The sequence below is a fragment of the Protopterus annectens genome, chromosome 9.part0 (assembly GCF_019279795.1).
Source record: "Protopterus annectens isolate FY-2018-M chromosome 9.part0, PAN1.0, whole genome shotgun sequence".
NCBI lineage: Eukaryota > Metazoa > Chordata > Ceratodontiformes > Protopteridae > Protopterus > Protopterus annectens.
The window spans coordinates 1,399,017,595-1,399,036,857 of record NC_056743.1 but is presented as its reverse complement, the minus strand read 5'-3'; the positions used below and the strand labels follow the sequence as shown (position 1 = coordinate 1,399,036,857).

The 19,263-nt window shown below is 37.4% G+C and overlaps 1 protein-coding gene across 1 annotated transcript in view; it reads left to right on the top strand.

The window, feature by feature from the left end:
* GTF2H4 (general transcription factor IIH subunit 4) overlaps window positions 1-19,263 on the top strand; it is a gene marked incomplete in the record, with an annotated part of 405,264 nt that overhangs the window by 114,326 nt on the left and 271,675 nt on the right. Inside the window, 2 exon segments of the mRNA XM_044084363.1 lie at window positions 7,013-7,101; window positions 7,797-7,905. Of these exon segments, the coding sequence (XP_043940298.1) occupies window positions 7,013-7,101; window positions 7,797-7,905 (198 nt within the window).

Sequence of the window (19,263 nt, the reverse complement as noted above, 5' to 3'; positions counted from 1 at the left end):
CCATCCAACTTTCAAGGCTATTGATCCAGTTGTAAACTTCATCTTCTCATGGCCATCACTTGTTTCCTCTGGATCTGGAAGCTCCAGCACAGAATATGTCGGGAACTAAATCTTGTCATTCATATTAATCTGGTGTTCCCTAGGACTAACCCATATTTCTATCAGATGTGATTTAGGAATTGCTCTTAAACCAGTCTGTCCATCTCTTCTTTTTTTTTTTTCATATAGAGACCAGTGGGATAAATAGCCATTTACTTTTTGGGCATGTGCCAGTGGCTTATGCTCTGCTTGAATTCAGTGCATGAATTTCAGATTCAGTGCATGAATTTCAGATTCCTCTCTTTAGAGAAGGAAGGGTTGGCAATTGCTAATTAAACCCTTTTTGGGTAGATTGGTAATTTTGCCATCATGCCCACAAGCAGCTTATTTGAAAAATGTGCTCTGAAAAGCTACTTTTCAATGAGCTTGGATTCCTTCAATGAAGAATGTGTCCATTAGCATTTGTGTTGTAACCACATGGTCATCACTTCTATTTAGTAAGCATTATTGCTTGTACAGTTTAGTAAGGGGTTTGGTAAGGGGATGGGTTTACTTGTCAAGAGGAACTGACAGTCCCCTCCCCCCACACTACTGCAGAGGTGTTAAAACTGTCACTGTACCGAGAGACCCTTGCAGAATCAATTCCTGTTGGACTACTTGGACTACAAATGAAAACCCTGAACAAAGGCCTGCAATTTAGTTACTTTTCTGGCTGTAGCTGAATAACTTCTAAGTGTAGTGTAAAACAAGGTCTGAGCCAAACATAAGTGAGAGTAATTAGAGACAGAAGAGAAGCAGACCTTTTACAGAAGGTAAAGAAGATAAGTGTCTTACACAAATCCCATTATATGTCAATGGCATGGGAATTCATAGTTACTCCCTTATGTCTGGCATGAGTCATATAAAGCATTATGGGAAAGAGAAAGGGTTGAGGGAGAACAAGATCATGTTGATACATCATGCCCCATTGGTAACCATGTTGTGGAAAATGGGCTAAAATTACAAATAAAGCGCTTAGAGTGATTTGAGTTGTTAATATGGGTCAGGAAAGGAGTGAAAAAACAGATTTTTTTTTAGTTCTAGGGTGGAGTTTTCCTTACTACATCTAGACAATTTAGATCCTATATATCCTAGCTCAAAGGAAACCTTTCCTTAGTTACAATTAGTATTTGCTCCCTCAACATTTCTGACAAAGTACTGCCTAGCAATTTTTTTTTTTTAAATTTGTTACATTCCCAAAAAAAGTGTTTGCAATTACCTTTCTCCTTCCTCTCACTCTTCCAACAATTGCTGTCTATCCAAGGAAAGTTTTGCTGCAGTATGCTTGGGTACATAAGTACTTCTGCAAACATTTACACACACTATTCCTAAACCTTCTGGACTTTGTTGCATATTTGTAGCCATACAGATGTCTTCCCACTGGTGCTTTGTATATTGCTTTCCCAGTGTCTCTTTTTCCAATCTTTTTAACCTCTACTGACTGATTCTTGTTATTGTATATTACATTGTAAGTATCCATTTCTAACAGCATCTTCTCTTCTAGACTGAACTAAAAACACTGAACTAAAAACTCAGCCAGAGCTGTTTTTTTCCTCTTAACTCTCCCCTGTACTTTCTTTTTGTCTGTACTTTGCTGTTAGTTCTTGGTATGGAAGACCGTTTCTTTAACCTGCAGTACATACTTCCACTTTTATCGCATCCCGCTGTTACCTTTCCCTCTGTAGTAGTTTGCTCTCAGTATCTTGGTTCCTTTGCTAATTTTCCCTAACTTCCAGCATTTTCTTTCCTGTTTTCTATGCCTGTCCTTGCACTTATTGATGTTGTATAAATTTGTTTTCTTCATTTCCGTATCACTGTAGTTCTTAGGATACTTTTTGCTATACTATAAATATAGTATTCTGTATAATTATTGCTGTTCTTAAGAGCCTGCATCCAGAATCCTGTCCTGTCTTTATTTATGGAAACACCCAAACTTATTTCATCAGCATACCTTTCCACTTTGATTGGAAAACTAATGCTAGTGTCCTGGATAGAGCCTTACCTGTGTAGCTCTAAAGTATCCCTTCAAGTCAGGTAGCCCTAAACTGACTGATTCATTTGTTTTCACCAAACTGCTTGCCAGTTCCTGTTTTCTGTTCTTAAACTATTTCTGAATATAGACTGTTATTTAGCTGTCAAGTGTTGACTGTTTTTAAATGTATGCTTATCTAAAAATGTAAAATCGCTTTTACTATTTCCGAAGGATTCTTTACATTGTTGGATTAGCATAGTAGTTTTGTTTAGGTAGACATTTTGTGGATAGCAATTGTTTCAAAATAACTTGGGTACTGTTTTGCCAGTGATCTTTTAGGCCATCCATAATTTCTTTCTTTCATTACTATTTTACAAGCCTTGTTAACCCAAGGGATCCTTCTGAGTCATACCAACCTTGAAAGAGTGTAGGTATTAGCATTAAAGAGATGTGCAGCCATTGTGTGCCAGAGAAAGTCTGTATTTGTGACAGAGCCATGGACCTGTGACCATAGTGAGGTAGTTTATGGGATGATTAATATGGGTCGAGTAATGCAGAGGGACAGGAAGGCTGGGCATTTGTGTGGTTAACCTTTGCATTTTGCTTCTGGGCAGCATTTTTTTTTTCCTGTGTGAAATTTTATTCTTACTTGGGGAGAGATTGTCTTGCTTCCCCTGCCTGTGAGGCCATTTAAGGGTAAAACTTTCTCTGTATCCTTTATGCAGTTCTTAATTTCAAGGTATCATTCTCCCTTATATGTTAAATCCAGTGGAGGTGAACTTTTTTCTTGTACAGTAGAAGTTGTAGATATTGCACAGTAAGGCAGGCTTATACCTGTCACTGTCTTTGCTGTAGTATTCTGGACAAATATTTACTGGAGAAAACTGGCAGAAGAGTCAGGGTATTGGGAGCAAATAATTAGTGAGGGAAATGTAGTAGAATGGGAAGAGGCCAAGAATACATTTGGACTGCAGGCTAGAGACTGCCTTCTCTATCAAGGAGTGATATCAGACTATAGGCTAAGAGGAAGGAATGTGAGGAGCCTAGTAGAATCCAAAGCAGAATTTATAGTTAAAAAAAAGGGATAATTAGTAGGCCATATAAAATATTGCACAGTAACTATAGGAATCAATCAGAGGAGATTAGAAAGGACTGGTATGAGTGTTCAGATGGGCAGATATATGTACGTCTCCCAAATATGCAAGTCTAGACAATTTAGGATTTTGACTTGGAAGCGTTTGCATAGGTATTTTTATATCCCAAGCAGACTCCAAAGAATCTTTCCTCCGATAGATTGCAAATGTTGGAGGTGTGATAGGGAAGAAAGAGGTAATTGGGAAGATATTTTTTGGGAATATAATGACTTGGTAGACTTCAAAAAATCCTTGCAGACTACTGTCAGAAATATTGGGGGAGCAAATTGTTGTAAATAAGGAAATTATTTTTTTTGAGCTGTGATACAGAATCTGACATAGTATAAACCAACTGTATTAGAAGCAGTGAATATAGTAACACAGAGAAAAGAACTGAAGTGGGATCTTTAGAAAGGGGTAAGAGAAAGTCTTCCATAGGAAAAAATGGGAATTTTGGGAACAGTACATTCAGAGTGACAGTTTGGAGAAGGAATGAGATTTAAGGGAAGGCAGGAATTGAAAGGGCTATGTTATGTTCAATTGACAAGGACTGTATAGGAGATTATATTTGATGTATAATGTTTTCAGCTGAAAGTATATAATGTATATTTTTTAATTTGTATAAATGTATGATTGCCTATGTCATAAGTGATGATTCAATAAAGATGTTTTCTGTTAAAGAAAAAAAATAATTCTGGACAAAGTTAAGAATAATGAGGTGGGGACAAAGGTCCAAAACCAGATGCAGTTTTTAAATATTACTCTGATTTGCTTAACAGTTGATACAATAACAGGTGTTGCATTTGCAGACATTTTCTGAACAATAAGTATGAAACTCTGATATCTGATGTTACTGACTGTAATCCTCATTAATTTACCAGAAAATCAGAATGTTTTATGATGAACCGGGCAAAAACATACGGCATGGGCAGGCTGCAAGGAAGACAACAGAGTGCAAATACAGCAAAAATTTCCATGGCTGTTGATGCTTCATTGTTACACTGGTTGTTCCCCTTGTGGAAATTGCCTAAGTTGCCTACCTGTCTGTAAATGCTGTATTTTATCTCCAGTAACATGGGAGAGATCTTTCATACAAGACATCTTATCAGTTGTATTATACTTTAGTAGTATACCTCACAGATTGTCCATTTGCAAGTGTCATTGTCATGGAAGCCTAGACAGTCTCTACATTTAAATTATTTAAGGTGTAGATGTGATGAGTGCCCTCTACAGCACAGTTGGTAGACCAGAATGCTCATATTTTGTTTTCAAAGGCTAAAAAGGTCCCACAGACGAACCATTCAGTAAAAACTGTGAGGAACACCCAGCCAAGCTAGAGTTTTCACTTTGTAATACCTTAAACCTGTAGTGGAAGCTCATGGAATATATGCATACCAACCCCTAAGGCCATACCATTGTGTCAGCTATGTTGCTTCTGAATGACCATGACCTTTTACTCAGAGGAAAAGGGCAGAAACAATATTTCTACAGTTAGTTGGGTTTGGCTTTATTGGCTTGACTGCACTAGTAAAAACTTGACAAGTAAAAAATTATGGACATTCAGAAGCCATTTAGCTGAAACAGCTGTTCAGTATGTTTATTGTGGGTGGGTTTTTGCACTTTCAGTGTCCTTTTTTTTTTTTCTTTTCTTTTTTTTTTTTTTAAGGTTCTCTTGTTTCACCTGACCTTTCATGGTAAAATTAGAATTCTATGTAGACACACACATGGAATTGTCCAGCACCCTTTTGACATTTTTGTTTTGTAATATGGCAAATAACAGTTGCACATATTTTGAGAGCTGTCATTTCATTGGGAAGCCTAGATTGCTAACACCATTGTTTTATTAGATGTGGTGTGTTTTTGAATACGGCAGTTTTGTGTGTACGAATAGATCCCTACATCAGTGTGAATTTAAGAGCTTCCTGTGAGAAAAGTGTTCCTTAACGTTTAGGAAAAGAACATCTAGCCTAGCCACGGTGATAATGTATAAAGCATTTCCTAGTGCCTCTTATGAAACTTGTCAGTAGAATGTTAAGTGTCCTCCTGTTTAAATGAGATGAGACACTGGTTGCTCTGACATAAATGAAGTGGGGGTCTGCAAAAGAAATGGAATTATATACAGGTAATGAGTATGCATACATCTCTTTGCCTGATAATCTTTGATCAGCTATGGCATTGCTACATTCATTTTAGTTATTTTTTTACATGTAATTGAATTGAACTACTATAAGGTATATGGCAAAGTATGCTATATGATTACGTACAGACAGTAGGATTGAGGACCAAAATGAAACATCTTGGTAGCAAGAATAGTCGGAGTAAGAAGTTTCTGTACCTTCAGCCAAGTTTTTTTTTTTTTTTTTCTGGGTGTGATTTATTTGCTGTTATACAGAGCAATGGAATGGATGTTAGTAGACTAAATGTGCCACATTTTGTGGGAATACAAATAGTGGTCATCTGTGTTCATTTTATAAGCAGTATGGGTATTGACTAAGGATGGCAACTACCCCTCGTATTGGGAATAATGTACTGTCTGTAAGACATGATTTAAACAAGTTAGAATTGGATGATGAATGTACTATATGCATAAGCACACTCACCATAGCAGTTTAATTTCAGGTAGTAGGGATTTTGGTGCAGGATGGTGCCCCCCCCATCTACAAAATAAACAGTGGCAAACAGTAAATGACAGGGCATCTGTATTTCTTATTTTGTAACCAGCAGCCACATCCCTGGCACTGCTTTTGTTTTCAGGGGAAAAAAGTAACCATTTCTAAACTTTGGTTTAAATTATATCAGTTTAATAATTTTTGGCTAACAGTGTCAAGCACTGTAATAGAACATAATCCTTTATTTAAACAAATCAAGTACATTAAATACAAAATTTCAATAAACACACATTTAGTTTTTTCTCAGTAAACACTGATGTTGCCATTTAATATTTTAAAGCTAAGTGATCCAGCAAGAACAGCAAATGTAGTCTCAACTCCTCGGAAAATCTTGCTGGAGTAATTTGTTTTGTGGTTTTGCAGTGTTTTCCTGTTTGTGTTTATTACGTCCCCCATATCCTTCAGCCTGCAGCTGATAAATCTGTATCATTGGTTTTGTACCATTTGTAGGCTTTGTGAGGTTTATCCCAATTTTTTAATGCAATCTGTTGGGGGAGGTTGAGCCACCATTCTTAGCTTGTTTATTTACAGTATTTTGTGATATATTAGTAAATTTGGGCCATTCATTCTTTTTCCCTTTGTTTGTTTCCGGGTAAGTTACTTTAGGACTTGAAGGTTCCTTTAATCTTCATGTGAACGTTTTTTTGCCATACTAGCTTGGTTTGCCACGTCTAATGTTGTATCTTACAGCTGTGTTTCTCGAATGGCTGCGGGATAAGGCTGTACCCATGTGTCCTTAGGCATGTTTGACTGCTAAATGAGATCTAGCTGGATCATCTGACAGCCAGGCTTATCTGTGTCCCTGCACCAGTGATCCTTCTGTTCAAATATGCTGAGAGTTCTCATATAGCTATACTTGGTTTATAATGTAGTTGTAGTTTCTTTGAAATTGAGCCTTGGCGTGTGAAGATCGGCTTATGAAATCACTGATTTTCTGGCGGCCTGCCTTTTAAAGCAGTGTTGTGATATGTAATTTTTAAATATTGTGCATAACTCTTTTTTTTAATAAGTAATTAAATGTTAAGCCAAGCAAAGTATGTGTTTCCAGGTAATGGTTTTTGTTTTTGAGGTTGGATGCATGCTTTTCCTAGTTTTGTAGTAGTGAGTGTGTTTTGCTTTCTTGTTCCGTGCTGCCTGAGTTTTTTTTTCTTTGCTCCCAGGTGATTCTACATTTCATGGTTGGATCGCCCAGTGCAGCTGTGAGTCAGGACCTCGCACAGCTCCTTACTCAGGCAGGTCTTATGAAGAGGTGAGCTGAAGATTAGTCCTCTCACTGAGGAAAACTGAATTTATAAAGTGTTTTAAGCAATTATTTAGCTGGGAAAAAAGTTGCACTACTGGTTCTTGTAATCAAACTAATATGTAGAAGGAGTTATGTTTAAGAGACTGTTTTGTCACATTCTACTTGGATGTTAATGTTGAATAATGTGAAATGCACTCAGTTTAACGGAGGCGACTGCAGAAGAAATCTTTCTTTCCCTGAGGTCTTGTAAGTTGATTATGTTAACAAAAAGGGTGTATGGGGAAATGTCCCCTTATTTGATTTTTAGAGGTGTAAAATCTGAATAAAAACAAAAAGTAGCTGAATGAGCTAGGTGCAAGAATTAATAGTGCAATATTTCTGACCCATTACAAGTTCATAAAGGAAAAACACCTGTCTTTATTCTGCATTATTTTTTTTGTTATCCTGAGTTAGATAATTTAGAATGACAGTGGACTCGTAGTTAGAAAGCTTGAGCATTTCTGTTTTGTTGAGTTTTTGTTGGTCCAGAAAAAAACATTGCATCTTTGTCCTAATTATCCAGTAACCTTTACATTTCTTAAGTGGTGTATATGAAAACATTGAGCATTTAAAGCATAGCCCGAAAGCCCGTATTTCATGTTTTAGTTCATGTATCATAACAGAAGTATGCAAGTAAGCAGTACTTTCTTTTCCTCCCACAGTGAAGCTGGTGAGCCCCCTTGCATTACTTCTGCTGGATTTCAATTCTTGCTTTTGGACACAGCCTCTCAGCTCTGGTACTTCATGTTGCAGTATCTGCAGACAGCTGAGGTAAGATTTTCATGTCGAACCCTGGGAATCCAAACTGGGTTTTAGGAGGTAGTTGTAATAACTCATACTTACCCAGAGCTGACTCTGGTATATCTCTGTATGTAATACCTTTCTCTGTAGGCTAATTACAATCTGAATAGGAGGACTGATGGCTTAGTGTCTATGAACATTACAAGACTGATGATTAAAGCAAGATATTTAGTGTCACTTCAGACAGACTTTTTACTCATGCCCAGACATAGTGTTATTGGATGCTGTGCTAAGTTTATTTGCTTCCTTTGTTCATTATTTTATGTAACCACTGTCTGTCTGTCACAGGTAGTGGACTTTAAGGTTCTCATCTGAAGTACAGCCTTGTGTTCTACTAAACGTGCATTTCTTCCAGGTTCATATGTTTATACCAAAGCAGTGGTTACGTCAGTCTTTGCAGGCTCAGCCAGCTGTGCCAAAGTTCCGAATATGATGAAAGGAGGTAGAGTTGATTTGGGAGATAACGGAATATCTTCAGCTTGGGTTATACTAGAGAGAGAGAGGAAATGAGGAAAACTTAACTTGGAGAAAAGGAAGGGAAAGAAGCAGAGCAGGAATTGGGAGGACTGAGATGTGTTGAGGATTCATTTGACTTAAAAGTTTCTTATCAGTTACACCTGGGATGGATTTATGGGATGATATCCCTTCATCTAATTGAAATTTAAATGCTGCTGGGAATTACACTAATATGTAGGGGAAGTTTTGTTCCATGGGCAAGGGAGGCACAGGGTGATGAATTTATCCCTGAATTGTGGCAATTTATCCTGTTACACATTAAAATGGAGTGTTGGAACCTGCCATGTTGACATGCTTTCATTTCACAGCCAAGACTTCTTCCTGTAATGGTGTTTCTGGGGGGCACAGTGTCTTAAAAAGATGCTAATCAGTAGTCTAAGAGAAGCTATGTGCAACTCTATGGAAGATATTAGCAAATAATCTGAAATATAGCTTTATAAGGCATGGCTAGCACTATTACTTCACTCTGTTTCATCTGTTTTACTGCTATTCAAAGTAGGTCCTTTGTGGTCCATTTCACATAGTTAAATAAAATTAAAAACTATAATATCACTTCCATTTCTAATTCATTGCACAGGATTGTGCTGACTAATTTTGTGGAATGAGATTGGAATGTTGCAGAAAGGGAAGCTTTCCTATTCATGTTGATGTCATAGCAGGTGATTTCAATCAGACGGACTTTTATATCAATACAGCAAATGTGCAACCAGGGAGGAAAATACACTGGACAAGGCCTACTCAAATATCAAGGATAGCTGTAAGGCAAAATGGCTGCCTCATCTAGGCCAGTTAGACCATTTCTCCATACTCTTGACTCCAGCATGTACTCCTTTTAGGAGAAAATACCAGATTACTACAAAGATAGCTAAAAATATGGCTGGAAGGTACACTGTGGCAGCTATGGGATTACTCTGAAAGACCTAACTGGGACATTTTCAAGGATCAATATCTGGAAGAGTACACATCAGTGGGGCACAAACCTGTGTTGACAATGTCACTGTCAGCAAGCGCATTCGTGTGTACCCTACTCAGAAGCCCTGGATGATGGAAGTCAGAGCTCTTCTCAAGCACCGTAATACAGCTATCAGGTGTCAGAGTCGTTTACAGCATGGCTAGAGCTAACCTAAAGAAAGCCATCATAAAGGCTAACGTGGCCAATGAAAGGAAGATAGAGGACCACTTCACCACCAAGGACCCACAATTACTATGGCAAGGTATTCAGCACATCACCAACCATAAAACCAGTACCCATATGGCTATTGATGGAGATGCCTTGATAGCAGAGAAACTTTTGAAGTGGAAACGACAGAGACAGTCGCACCTAGGCACCAGCAGATAGGTCACAGCAGTTTCACATCATATATACTAGCCTCCTACGACCTCACTTTTACAGTACAAGAGCATGATGTAAGATGTGTGCTCAAAGCAGTTAAACCAAGAAAGCCTGCTGGCCCTGATGGAGTGACTGGATGGATGATGAAAGAATGTGGGGGCCAGCTCTGTGGGGGTCTTCACAAAGATCTTCAACCTGCCTCGGTCTAAGTCTACTATTCCATTTTGTCTGAAGTCAACTACGATCATTCCACTGCCAAAGAAACCTGCCATCAGTAGTCTAAATGTCTACTGTCCAGTGGCACTTACTCCAGTCATCACAAATTGTTTTGAACAACTGGTTCTGTGACGCATCAAGAACAGTCTCCTACTTATGTTGGTGACACCAATATACTTATAGAGCAAATAGGTCTATGGAAGATGCCATCTTGACTGCCTTACACGCTGTACTTTGTCATCTTTAGCAGAAGGGGAGCTATGTGAGGATACTCTTTGTAAACTTCACTGATAGACTAGTCACTAAACTCACTGGCCTAGGACTTTCAGAACCTACCTGCTGTTGGATTAAGGACTTTTTGACTAACTATCCTCAGAGGGTTAGATTTAGGCCCATACCTCTCCTCCACTCTCGGGCTAAACATTAGGTTCATAGTTTCATAGGTTGGTACTAGGCTATCAGCCCTAGGGCCTATACAAGCCTAGCCATAACAATTCCCTGGCTATTACTTCCCACATTATTTACTTTCTTGGACCCCTGTCTAGCAGGGCGACTGACGTGATCCCTGGGGTGAATTTCCTTTCTCCCATCCAATCATCAAGTTTCCTCTTGAAGAGGTCCAAAGAGGCACTCTGCTTGACATGTATGGGCAATCTATTCCAGAGTCTGGGGAGTCTCTGGGTCAGGAACCTATCCCTCCAGCATGTTTTGTTTATTGTGATGACAAGGTTTAGATCCCTGTAGCGTGTAGCTCTGAGGGATTGGGATTTCTTTAAGTGTAGCATGTCCAACAGCTCTGGGTTTGACATGGCCTTGTATGTTAAGCAGAGATCGCCTCTGAGTAGACGATATGCGACAGAGTATAGCTGGAGTTTTGCGGTCAGCGTAGGGCATCTGCTTTAGGCCTGTGATTCTTTTAGTGAGGTATTTCTGAGGCCTTTCCAGTTGTTGCAGATGTCTTGAGAGGTACATACCAAATGGGGCGTTGTATTCTATAATGGGTCTAATGAGGGATGAGTACAGTGGGACAATGACCTCCTTTTTTCTGGATGAAAAGCCCTTCGTGATGAGGTGTGCCACATAGAAGGATTTCCTGACTGTTGTGACGATGTGGTTATCGAAGGTGAGACCACTGTCCACCTGTGTCCCTAAGTCTCTTACCACACTTTCTGTGTTTAGTGTACTGCCACCTATGTGGTAATTCATGGATACATGTTTTTTCCCAAAGGGGATAACAATACATTTCTTGGCATTGAGCTTGAGCCCATGGCTCTGGCACCAAGCATCTGTTTCTGTAAGGCCCTTTTGTAGAGTATCCACATCATTTGGGGATTCAATAATGGCTCCCAGTTTGCAGTCATCTGCAGACTTTGTTAGCCAGAGTCCCTTAGTGTTGACCTGAACTTCAGAGAAGTAGATGCCAAACAAGAGCGGCCCCAGGACTGAACCCTGAGGTCTCACAAGGCTGTGTGCTGAGCCCCTTTATGTGTATACTCTACACCCATGGCTGTGTCCCCTCTCATTTTAATACCATCATTAAGTTTGCGTCCGACACCACAGTGGTTGGACTGTTTTCAGAATGAGATGAGACAGCATGTAGAGATGAGGTTCAAAGACTGGCTGCATGTTGTACTGAAAACAACCTTGCCCTGAACGCTGCCAAAAATAAAGAACTCCTAATAGATTTCGGCACAGCACATATCCCAACTCAATATATATCAATGGAAACTGTGTGGAAAGGGTTTCTGCCTTCAAGTTTGTAGGTGTACATGTGGCAGAAGATCTTTCTTGGTCCTTAAACACCACTGAGGCAGTCAAGAAGGCACAGCAGAGATTACATTTCCTGTGGATCCTCAGGAAAAATAATCTACAGGAGAAGCTACTGGTGTCTTTCAAAAGTTTGCTGGCATACTGCATTTCCTTGTGACATGCCAACAGCTCAGCACCAGACAGGAGGGCCCGTGAAAGGATCATATCTCTGCCAGAAAATCATTGGCTGCTCATTGTCCTCTTTGGAGGAACTCTTCAGCTCTCGCTGTCTCAGCAGGGCAGCCAACATCTTAAAAGATAAATAGATTTTCACCTTGGCAAGGTCTTCTCTTGGCTGAAAGAACCTATTAGAAGAGATGATTTGTTGCCAAACCAATCAGAAGTGCTACCAGCAGCTAACACACCCACCAGAAGTTCAGCCTACTATGGCGACGCCCACTGTTTCTGAGGCAGTGCAGGGAGCGGTGAATGAAGTAATGGAGAACCCTGGCAGCAATGGAGGTATTTTACCAGGTGCCTCTTCAACCTCCACAGCCGTTACATCACTAGTCAGATCTAATATGCATGTCAAAAGAAAGAATCAACGCAAAGAGGCTGCAACACAGTTGGCTGTATCCTCCAACGTTTTACCCCCTTTTCCTCTACCGATATGGCCACCAGAGAAGCCCACATGGACACCCTCGAACCGAGCGAGGAAACGCAAATCATCGGAGGAGCAGTTTGAGTTTCAGAGGAAGGTTCTAAAACACGCAAGTCAGACATAATAATTAACATTTCTCACAATGTCCTCAATGAAGCGGAGGAATCTTTATTGAGCAAGGGACTTTCTTTTATTCACTCGACCTCTGTTAATGTGGTGGACCTTCTAATAGACATTTACATGTTCGTTAACAACTTTAAACCAATGTTTCTGTTTGGGAATCTGTGACAGTGTAGTGGTTGGGCATAGGAAACCCTCCACGTTTGTACCACCTATTAATCCATTGTTGGAAGCCTTTGAAAAGGCTTGTGAGAAAGATTTACTTAACGTTTTTGAAGCAGAAAAAGCAAATGTAAGAAGTGAATTTTTTAACATGACTAGTAGATAGTAATCCACAAAAAACACACTCTGCATCAAATAATAAATTTCAGGTAGTCATCCAATAGAGGCTGTCCAATGCAAAATCCACAAGTCTCAGCCGTTCGCTTCAACAGTTTATTAAAAAACACACAGCACAGAAAATATCGGATTGAGCGCTTTCATCTCTTATCCAGAGACTTCATCTGAATCGATTACCAAAAAAGCAAATTCATTTAAATAGTTAAACTGTTGTACAAGCTTCCGCTTCATTGGTTAAGTATACAATTGATTAAATTTGTGCACAAGCTCCGTTTATAAAATAACATGTCACATCCTATCTATGCATTAATACCGTAACTTAAATATACTTCCTTCAACTAAAAACAAAAAACATATATTGCTCATTATTAGTAGTACAAATGAATAAAAAATATGCTGTTATGTTGTAAATACATATTACATATTATTGTTAATGAAAGTAAAAATGTATAAATATTAATATATTATAAATTAAAAAGTATGCATAAATATGTATGATGTCCTAAAATCATGAAATAAATGAAATACATAAACCTACTTAACCATAATATCATCTGCATGAAATACATCTTGTATTGTTTTATTAAATGTTAATGTATAGTATGTTATAATATGGTACCCCCTATATAAATTTAATATCCTTTAAGATCTTTTAGGGTCCAAGGCTTTCAATTTAAGAACTGGGGCGATGGATAGATAGTCATTGAGGCCAGGAAAATGTATTGCATCTAACCTCAGTTGCCAAATTAATTCTCGAAACTCCTATTTTGTTTCCCATTCACCCCCTCTTTCTTTCAATAAAACTTCTTCCAGTACCCAAAATCTAAACTCCGCCTGCTGGCAATTCAATTTGTCTGTATAGAGCATTATGCTCATTCATTTTATCTGTATCTCTAATATGTTCATAGATTCTCTGTCTAAGGAATCTCTCCGTCTTGCCTACGTAATATGCCCAACATTAATGCAGTAGGCAAGGTAAACCACACCCTTAGTATAACAGCTAAAATATTTCTTGGCTTTCATTGAATATTTTATGCTTGCAATGCTTAATTCTTTAGTACCATCCATAAATGTACATTGCTTACATCTACCACATTTAAAGGTACCAACTCTATTTGTTGCTCCTCTAAGTGTCTCTTTCTTTTGTTCATATATTTCTTTCAAATTCCTATTTCTTCTATAACTAATTCTTAAGGGTCCTATTTCTTCTATAATTCTTAAGGGTCTAGAAAAACAATCCACATTAGATGGTACATTTTTAAAAATGTTCCACACAGTGTTAATACATTTCTTCAACCATACTATATTATTAGGTAGGCACACAAATTTATTAAGCCGAACAGTTCACTCGAAAAAATAACGCTGAATCAAATCACCATACGTTTTCGTCCACAACTTCATCAGATTACACTAATACATTCAGTTAACTGCTTTTATATACTCATCCAAATTTTAAAAAACAGCCAGTAAAAACAATCATTGTACATAGAAATGCATTGAGTTACTGCCCTCTACTGACAAGGAGGATTATTACACATTAATGTCACAATTTTGCTGATCTCATTTTTAATACAGGGGCAAGTGAGATCATGTCATTTAAACCAGGGAATTTACTGGCCTCCAACACCACTTGCCAGTATAATTCCCTGTATTCAACTAAAGTCTCCCACATACGCCACCTGGGGTCCTTTGGCACAACCTCTAATATAAATAACTGAAATTCAGCTTCAGGACAAGTTTTTGTGTGTTTGTACAGAGAATTTGTTTCACATTTTATACGAATATCATAGGTGTGCTCATAAATTCTCTGCTTAACCTTTCTTTCACTCTTGCCAATGTAAAAAGCATTACATTTTTTACATAACCCAACATAAATAATCCCTTTTGTGTTACAATTCGCAAAAGTTTTTAAAGTTAAAATTTTGTTATTTCTGGCAGGTAAAGTAATGGTATCCCCAGTAATCAAATAAGAACAATAATTACAAGCACCACATTTAAATACACCAGCTTTTTTGTTTGTACCTGCTAACCTTGAATTCCCTTTACTACCTCTTTCAAAAATATCAATTCAATATCAATCAATTCAAAAAACTACAAAACCAGAAACTGGGGAGCTCAGGAAAGGAGACGACCAGTCTGGGAATAATTACAAACTGTGGTTTTAAATACAGTTATAATGATTTTAATATTTTCAATTATACAGATGTAGCAATTAACAGTAGTCATTTTGAACTATTGACAAAAGGTTTTGGTTTTATACCTAGAGAGAAAACAAATATTTTTAAACTTTTAATTGATATTAAATTATTTATTAGGAAGAAAAACTTAGAATTATATTTTAAAGGAAATGGTGTCAACATGAACAATGTAGAATTGCGACGTAAGAGCACCTTTAATCCCCAACACACCCTCAGCTAAGAAACTTTGAATTGAGCTTGGAACACGAGCTTAGGAAAATTCTGAGTTGTCACAAAGTGCAGTCTAATTTAACAGACCCAGAGTTGAAAACTTTGAAATCATTAAGTGAGAACAAGAATATAAAATTATGAAGCCCGATAAGGGGGGTTGTGCTTATGGATGCCATTAATTATGAGAGCAAAATGTTTGACATATTAAATGACAATACCAAATACACCAGAATATCCTTGAATGAAATTAATATTGCCTACAAGTTTAATTTATGTTATTTTAAATGACTTATTAATGGATGGAGTTATTGACATGAGTACTTTTAAATATTTGCATGTAGACAAACCGAGAATACCCTCCATATTTGGGATACCAAAGGTGCATAAAGATGAAAGTGACCCACCTTTGAGAGTGATAGTGTCAGACGAAGGTTCGGTCACTGCACCTTTGGCCAAGTACATTGACCAGAAGATAAAAAGCTTGTTTGTGACAACAATGTTATTTTAAAAGATTCATTGGCATTTCTTAGGAAAACTAAATGAATCACTTGCAAATGAAACAAAAGGTTTTGGTACCTTGGATGTGATTGACTTATTTACAAGTATACCCTATGATGTAGGCCTTGAATGGTTGAAGAAATGCTACTTGAATCCAAACTACTAGGGCACAATGAGTTCAGAACTGTTTTGTTATTAATGGAGATTGTCCTAAAGAATAATTTTATATTCTTTCAGGGCAGTATTTTCGACAAACTAAAGGTGTGGCGATGGGGGCACACTGTGCTCCCACTTATGCTAACACTATAATGTCCTTCTGGGAGAATAAGTTTGTACTGAATTCAGAATATAGTAGTTTATGGAAGTTGTATGGTAGATTTCTGGACGACTTGTGTTTCTTATGGGCAGGCACTCAAGATGAATTTGGTAGCTTTGTGGAATACCTAAATGGTACCACAGAATTTTTAAAATTCACTCACAAATTCACTACTGATGAATTGAAATACCTTGATGTTAACATATCTAAAACTGAGTATGGCTTTGAGTCTAGAATTTATAGAAAAGAGACCTTTTCTAATTCTTATCTGCACTACTCAAGTTCACCCCACACCAGAAAAGGAGTGTTATAAAAGGGCAATTTGTGCTTGTGTAGAATGACTTCTGATGATGCATGTTATGGTAATGAATGTAAAAACCTGAGAAACATGTTCCTGAATAGAGGCTACCGGAAGAGCTCATTGATAGAGTTTCCAAAGAAGTCAGTGATGGGAGGAAGGGAAGGTTTGCCCTGTATTGGGTAAAATTGAAGATGTTGCAACTCAACAAGTCACAAACAAGAAAGTAGATGGGTTAAATAATGAATTGTATCAGGTATCATTACCACATATGATGGACAAGCTGGTGTGATCAAAAGAATTTTTGACAAAGAGTGGATTAACTTTTCTAAAGTTTCTGACTTAAATCACATTTTCCAGGGTGAAATAAAACATGTTTATAGGAAAGGGAACACCCTGAAGGATATTTTTGAAAGAGGTAGTAAAGGGAATTCAAGGTTAGCAGGTACAAACAAAAAAGCTGGTGTATTTAAATGTGGTGCTTGTAATTATTGTTCTTATTTGATTACTGGGGATACCATTACTTTACCTGCCAGAAATAACAAAATTTTAACTTTAAAACTTTTGCAATTGTAACACAAAAGGGATTATTTATGTTGGGTTATGTAAAAATGTAATGCTTTTACATTGGCAAGAGTGAAAGAAAGGTTAAGCAGAGAATTTATGAGCACACCTATGATATTCGTATAAAATGTGAAACAAATTCTCTGTACAAACACACAAAAACTTGTCCTGAAGCTGAATTTCAGTTTTTATATTAGAGGTTGTGCCAAAGGACCCCAGGGCGGTATGTGGGAGACTTTAGTTGAATACAGGGAATTATACTGGCAAGTGGTGTTGGAGGCCAGTAAATTCCCTGGTTTAAATGACATGATCTCACTTGCCCCTGTATTAAAAATGAGATCAGCAAAATTGTGACATTAATGTGTAATAATCCTCCTTGTCAGTAGAGGGCAGTAACTCAATGCATTTCTATGTACAATGATTGTTTTTACTGGCTGTTTTTTAAAATTTGGATGAGTATATAAAAGCAGTTAACTGAATGTATTAGTGTAATCTGATGAAGTTGTGGACGAAAACGTATGGTGATTTGATTCAGCGTTATTTTTTCGAGTGAACTGTTCGGCTTAATAAATTTGTGTGCCTACCTAGCAGTGGTTCAGGGTGCTTTGTTTCTGCTTACTGGTTTGTTCTGCATCCTCCGTTTTTTGGATACTATATTATTACTATATGTAAGTATTAAATATGGATTAACTTAGTTGTTTTGTTCTTTGGACAATCCATTGCTTTGTTCTCCAGTTCTTAATATTAGTCCACTATTCAGCAATGGTTTATAAGCATCGCCCCAACCTTGAATAATGGCTTCTTTTATTGGGACAATAATTCTGTCAGGATATCCCCTATCTCTAAATAACTCATGAACAAAACATATTTCTTACAAAAATTCTTCCTCGTCAGACGAGCTATGCGAACCATCTGCCCCTTAATAATGTTATTTTTCAAAAAGGACGGGATGGTCATATGCATTGGAGAAGCAGTCCTTACGATATATTTTAGATTTATATTTTTTATTATCTCTATCTTTTGAGATTGTGACATTTAAATAATTAGCTTCTATACTGTCACTCTTATGTGTAAACTCCAAGAATTTTGTAGTTTGATTCAAATATTCCATAAATTTTGGAATAATTTCTTCACTCCCCTCCCAGACAATAAAAATATCATCCAGGAATCTTTAATATCCCCGGATATATTTAGAAAACAATGTTCCAAATATGTAACGCTTTTCCCAATACAACATGACTATGTTAGCATATAGGGGAGCACACGCAGAACCCATCGCCACACCATGCAACTGATGGTATATATCACCCTGAAAATATATGTAATTGTATTTTAAAACTAGCTCCATATTTTCCAGTACCAGCATATATTCATCAGTTGTTAAAAAGCCAAATGTAGTAATCATTTGTTCAAACCAGTTCATTCCCACATTGGAGAATAACTGAGAACAAATCTTGCACATCTGTTGTTATAAAAATAGCTTCCGGCAAAAATTCTTTTTTTTCTATTTTCTCAAAAAAATCCCAGGAGTCTATAAGTATATGTTCGTAGCCCTTATGAAACCTCTTGATTTTCTCATCAACATAAATGGCCATAGGTCATGTTTTGGAACCTTTAGAAGTAACAATGGGCCTCATAGGTGGATTTTGGATCCCCTTGTGTAGCTTGGGGATCCCGAATATAGCTGGAATAATTGGATTACTAACTTTAAAGAATTGATAAAGGTCCATGTCAATAACCCCTTGCATAAGGTTATCTTCTAAGATGAGGTCAATTCTCCTATAGGAAATATTCACTTCATTTCTTGATACTAAAGAGTAGCATGTAACATTATCAAGAATTTGTAACATTTTAGTCGTGCATTCCCACTGCTCCATCAGCACCACACCTCCCTCTTTATCAGGTTTCATTATACGTATTTTTTCATCATTCCTGAACTGTGTTAATCTTTTTTTCATCCATAGACAGATTGGAATGATTGTTCCTATTCCTATAATAATTTATTCTAACTAATCCAGTTAGACATGCTTCAAAATTGTGTATGTCTTGATGTAATGGGGGATTGTAGGTGCTTCTCCTAGTCAAAGCCTTATTCCTGTTCAAATCCTTGGGCTTGTTCTTAAATAAATGCTCCAAGTTTAAACTCCTGGTAAAAAGTTTTATATCTATCAAAATATCTTCTAAACTAGGAGTCATGGCTGGTACAAATGAAAACCCCTTTAGAAATAATGAAAAATAAGTTTCATCTATCTGTAATTCCATATAATTGTAAATAGTAAAATTCTGCTGTTAGTAAATTATTTGTCTCTC